This window comes from Dendrobates tinctorius, unplaced genomic scaffold, assembly GCF_039654945.1.
Source record: "Dendrobates tinctorius isolate UK_male_01 unplaced genomic scaffold, ASM3965494v1 ptg000158l, whole genome shotgun sequence".
Classification (NCBI taxonomy): domain Eukaryota; kingdom Metazoa; phylum Chordata; class Amphibia; order Anura; family Dendrobatidae; genus Dendrobates; species Dendrobates tinctorius.
The window spans coordinates 10,748,414-10,752,751 of NW_027361825.1; the positions used below are offsets into that span (position 1 = coordinate 10,748,414).

The 4,338-nt window shown below is 44.0% G+C and overlaps 1 protein-coding gene across 2 annotated transcripts; it reads right to left on the reverse strand.

The window, feature by feature from the left end:
• Positions 1–2,094: 2,094 nt before the first annotated feature.
• Positions 2,095–4,085, reverse strand: LOC141051824 (uncharacterized). Of its 2 annotated transcripts, XM_073548854.1 has the most exons (4): positions 4,024–4,085; positions 3,528–3,906; positions 3,295–3,451; positions 2,095–3,172 (listed from the first exon to the last, which is right to left on the reverse strand). In XM_073548854.1, the coding sequence occupies exons 1-4, from the start codon at positions 4,045–4,047 to the stop codon at positions 2,095–2,097; spliced, it is 1,638 nt and encodes a 545-aa protein (XP_073404955.1). In that variant the 5' UTR covers positions 4,048–4,085. The 2 variants fall into 2 exon arrangements, with proteins under 2 accessions (XP_073404955.1, XP_073404956.1); XM_073548855.1 differs by having other exon boundaries at positions 2,545–3,451.
• Between the last annotated feature and the right edge of the window lie 253 nt (positions 4,086–4,338).

Here is a 4,338-nt window from a genome sequence, read left to right on the forward strand (position 1 = left end):
GCACCGGTTCCGGTTTTTCACCGGATCCGGTCAACGGATTATGCCGGATCCGGCAAAAAACCGGAACCGGTGCATCAGTTTTTATCAGTTTTTCCATCCGTTTTGTCCGTTTTTTTGCCGGATCCGGTTTTTAAAAAAACGCCCAAAAGCCACCATTGGCTACTGGCATTTACAGAAAATCCTATATATACCTTGGTATACACCCTGTTGAGAGGTTGTTGTTTTGGAGCAAGATGGAAGCCATTATTGGGAACATCGCTCAGGCTTACATTGATTTCACTTTTGAGGCCAATTCTTTGGCAGCAATTGTCATGGCGAAGGAGCGACAAAGGCAGCGTATCATGCGTCTGCGCCGACGTCGTTTCTGGATTCACCCTATAACTGCACAGAGGCTGACACTGGGAGTGTTTGCAACGTTATATCTGTCGTTGCGAGGAAATCCAGAGAAGTTTTTTCAGTATACGAGGATGAAAGTGGAAACTTTTGATTTTTTGCTGGACAGGGTTGGAGAACTGATCCGGAGACGTGACACCTACTGCCGCTTCTCCATCTCACCACCGGAGCGTTTGATGGTCACTCTCCGGTAAGCAATTGTTATTCTTTGTCCTTCAAAGCAGACTTCAGTATACTGGAAATGTGTCTCCTCCTGTTGTTGCAGTTATTTTGCATTAATTATTTTTTTAACTTTTCCCACAGATTCCTTGCAACAGGCGAATCGCTTTCGTCGCTACAGTACCAGTATAGGATTGGGATTTCAACATTATCAGGTATCATCAAGTATACATGCCGCGCATTGTGGGACAGTCTACATGAAGAGTTTATCCCACAGCCCACAACAGAGAGGTGGCTCGAAATATCTGACCAATTTTACAGCATCTGTCAGTTTCCGAATTGCCTGGGTGCAGTTGATGGCAAGCACATCAGGATCACTAAACCAGCAGGATCGGGATCTGAGTTTTTTAATTATAAAAAATATTTCTCAATAGTCCTGATGGCGATTGCAGACGCCAAGTACAAATTCATTGCGGTGGATATTGGGGCCTATGGACGCTCCAATGACTCACAAGTTTTTAAAATTTCAGCAATGGGACGTAATTTGTACGGAAACACATTCCAATTCCCACCTCCAAGACCGCTTCCTCAAACTTCTGGGCCACCACTGCCATTTGTCTGCGTAGGTGATGAAGCGTTTCAGCTGTCAGAACACCTGCTGAAGCCGTACGCAAGCAGAGACTTGACACCAACAAAAAGAGTGTTCAACTATCGCCTGACACGAGCACGGCGGATGGTGGAGTGTTCGTTTGGAATTCTTACCGCTAAATGGAGAGTACTGTTGACCGCAATTAACTTGAAAACAGAAAATGTGGATGAGGTGGTAAAAGCATGTGTTGTGCTACACAATTTGGTTATTAGTAAGGAACAGATTGCCATCGAAGACAATGATGTTGAAACCACATTGCATGATTATCGCAGTGTTAATGTGCGAAGTACTCTAGCAGTGTCCAGAATGAGGGACACATTTGCCGAGTACTTTATGTCACCTGAAGGTAGAGTTGAATGGCAGGATGACATGGTTTGAGATGTTAAAACCAATTTTTAACCTTGTTGTACCAAACCATTTCTGTGGTTTAAGTTACTGTACCCTTCAATTTTGGTAAAGTATTAGTACCTTTGTATCAGTATTCTATATTGTTTTACTACCTATTTTTTGTACCAAAATATTCCCATTTTTTAAATTCCTGACAAAGCTCTTTTAAAATTGAACAAAAATTATCATTTAGTTAAAAACTTTCTACTAAATCATGTAGTGTGGTGTGTAGAAAATAATATAGGGGCTATAAAGCGGTATCCAAGGACCTTCCACAGTACTGCCCACCAGCAGGCCTCCCCCCACCGCCACACACGTACGTAATTACTCATACATGTTCTTGTACACACACTCCCATACATTCACATACTCACACACACCTACTCTCGCACAATCACTCACACACACACACTCATTGAGTTTTATACATCGACATGTTATATTAACAGTAAAACAAACAAAAACATTTGACAGACTGAAAAAAATTTTTTATTTTTATCAGCTTTTTAGCTGGAATTTTTTCTTTTATATTTTTGTAATAAAACTTTTTTATTGTAACAACAAAACACATTAAAGATTGGTGTAATGTGTAGCGGAAATAGTATTGGAGGGGCTCTCAGTTTGGACCACTTCAACAGGGGTGTTGTGGGAGGATGTAGTTTGTGAGGGGTCAGATAGCAAAGGACAAGGTATAGGAATGGAGAAAGAAGGTGAAGGGGTGGATAAAGCTGATGAAGGGGTGGAGAAAACAATAGACGGGGGGAAACTAAACTGTGGGTGAAGGACGCTTGAATTTGGGATGTGGAAGGAGACTGGATGTATTGGGAAGGGAGTGTAGGTTGGGAAGTGAGTGTAGGTTGGGAAGGGAGTGTAGGTTGGGAAGGGAGTGTAGGCACGGATGCAGTTGGGAACTGGTACGGGGAAGCAGACTGGAAAGGGGCAGGAGGTTGGTACTGGGTAAAATGGTATGGTACAGGAGGGGTAGGAAGGACCGGGCCTGGAGCAACTACTGGGCCTGTTGGAGGGGCTGCTGATGTCACCTGTGCTAAGGCCACCTGGCAGGCTTGCATTACATGTAGCTGCTGTTCAGGAGTTAGGTTGTCCAGCCGCTCAATCACAGCTTTGAAAAAAGAATGATGCGGCGCTTTATTTGCATCTAGATGCATCCTTTCAACACGCGTGCCTAAATCAAGCACCTCTCTAGTAACAAGATTGAACCCAGCAGACATTTGCTGGGTCATGACTTTCATAGTGTTTTGAAAGGATGCATGTAGATTCATAAACTCTGCAGCCAACTGCTTTTCCTGACCCCGCTGACGCAGCCGCCCAGAACTCAAAGGTGTTCTATAGAGGGCAGCTGTGTCAGAGGGGTGAGGTAAAGGAAAGCCTACCTCGTCAACAGCAGCTTCATGTAATGAAGCCTGCACAGATGCTCCAGCAGAGGTGGATGGGGCTGAGGGATCACACACAAGGGAAGGCAGGGAGGGTGCAGAGGGGTTGGGTATGTTGTGGTCCATGGTGGCGGCCTCCTGGGGGATCGCTCCAGAAGGGTTCAATGCAGGCTCCCGCGTGCTGCTGAAGGTGCTGTTGAAAAAAGTAGAAAAAAATAGACATTAATATCATGATATTCATTAGCCCTGGCTGCCAAAAAAAAGATTACACATTTGACCATTTTTTATTTAGTCACTTCTGGTAGGAATGTTTACCTTCTTGTCACCATAGTTGATTTCAGGAATGACAGGGCCTCAGAATACTTATAGCGGCTCCTGCGTCCTCTTGATCCGCTGGGAGCCTGCATCTCTTTGTTGAACTCCTTCTTGAAGCGATCCCGCATTGACCGCCACCGCAACTGAACTCTTTCCCCTGAAAATTGAAAACACAAAATGATTAGGATCAAGCACAATACATCCGGAAACATTACTGAAATGTGAATACTTACGCTGTTCTTTCTGTGCCCGAGAATGGAGTTCCTCCCAGTTAGATAGCACAGCCTGGCACACTTCCTCCCAGAGTCGTCTAGTAACACAAGCATCTGCATGGAAGCGGTCCGCCATATTCCAGAGCGGCTCACGATCTCTCACCATATCAATCAAGAGGTCCACATCAATAGCCACATCCTCACTGTCGGAATCGTGAGCACACTGTGAAGCCTGTTTAAAGACAAAAAAGGTAAACATAACAATCACAGCATTATGTACAAACCTTATAAAAGTCCTAAAAAAAAAAAACCTTACTCTATGGCGACCGCCCCGGCGTGGTTGCCGACGACTCTGGGAGGCACTTTGAGGAACTCTCGGACGAGCCACAGATTCAGAAGCCTATAATGAAAAAAAAAAAGAAGAAAAGGAAAATTAAATGCTGTTATGTTGATCTTGTTTTTAGGTCCAGTGATGTGTAAGAACATGTTTTAGTGCAATTAATGCAAAGATACTTACATGCGGGGAGCCCACTCCAGGCATTTCTCCGCTACGCCCGTCTCCTTCTGAGAGACCCTCTGGTTCAGCTTTCTATTAAACAAGAATGCATATATAGGGTTATGTGTACCAAGAATGTTCTGGCAATAATAAAAAAAAAAAATACCTCATTTCGCTGGCGATGTGAGGGAGGGCTCCCAGAAGAAGACATGTCTGGCTGAAATTCTGTAATGAAAACAATTGTTACCTACAACACTAACCATATTCAAAGCTTTCAGGCCTGTATACTTACAATATGGGTTGCAAATTAGGATTTTGCAGTAGTGTCCTGGGCAA

Bases quoted from the DNA above. Each gene is read 5' to 3' on its own strand.
- LOC141051824 (XM_073548854.1), bottom strand. From the start codon at position 4,047: ATGCCTGGAGTGGGCTCCCCGCAT. The intron at 3,907-4,023 runs GTAAGTATCTTT...TTTTCATTATAG, and splicing joins CTGGAGTGGGCTCCCCGCAT to GCTTCTGAATCTGTGGCTCG. The intron at 3,173-3,294 runs GTAAACATTCCT...TTTTTTCAACAG, and splicing joins TCAACTATGGTGACAAGAAG to CACCTTCAGCAGCACGCGGG.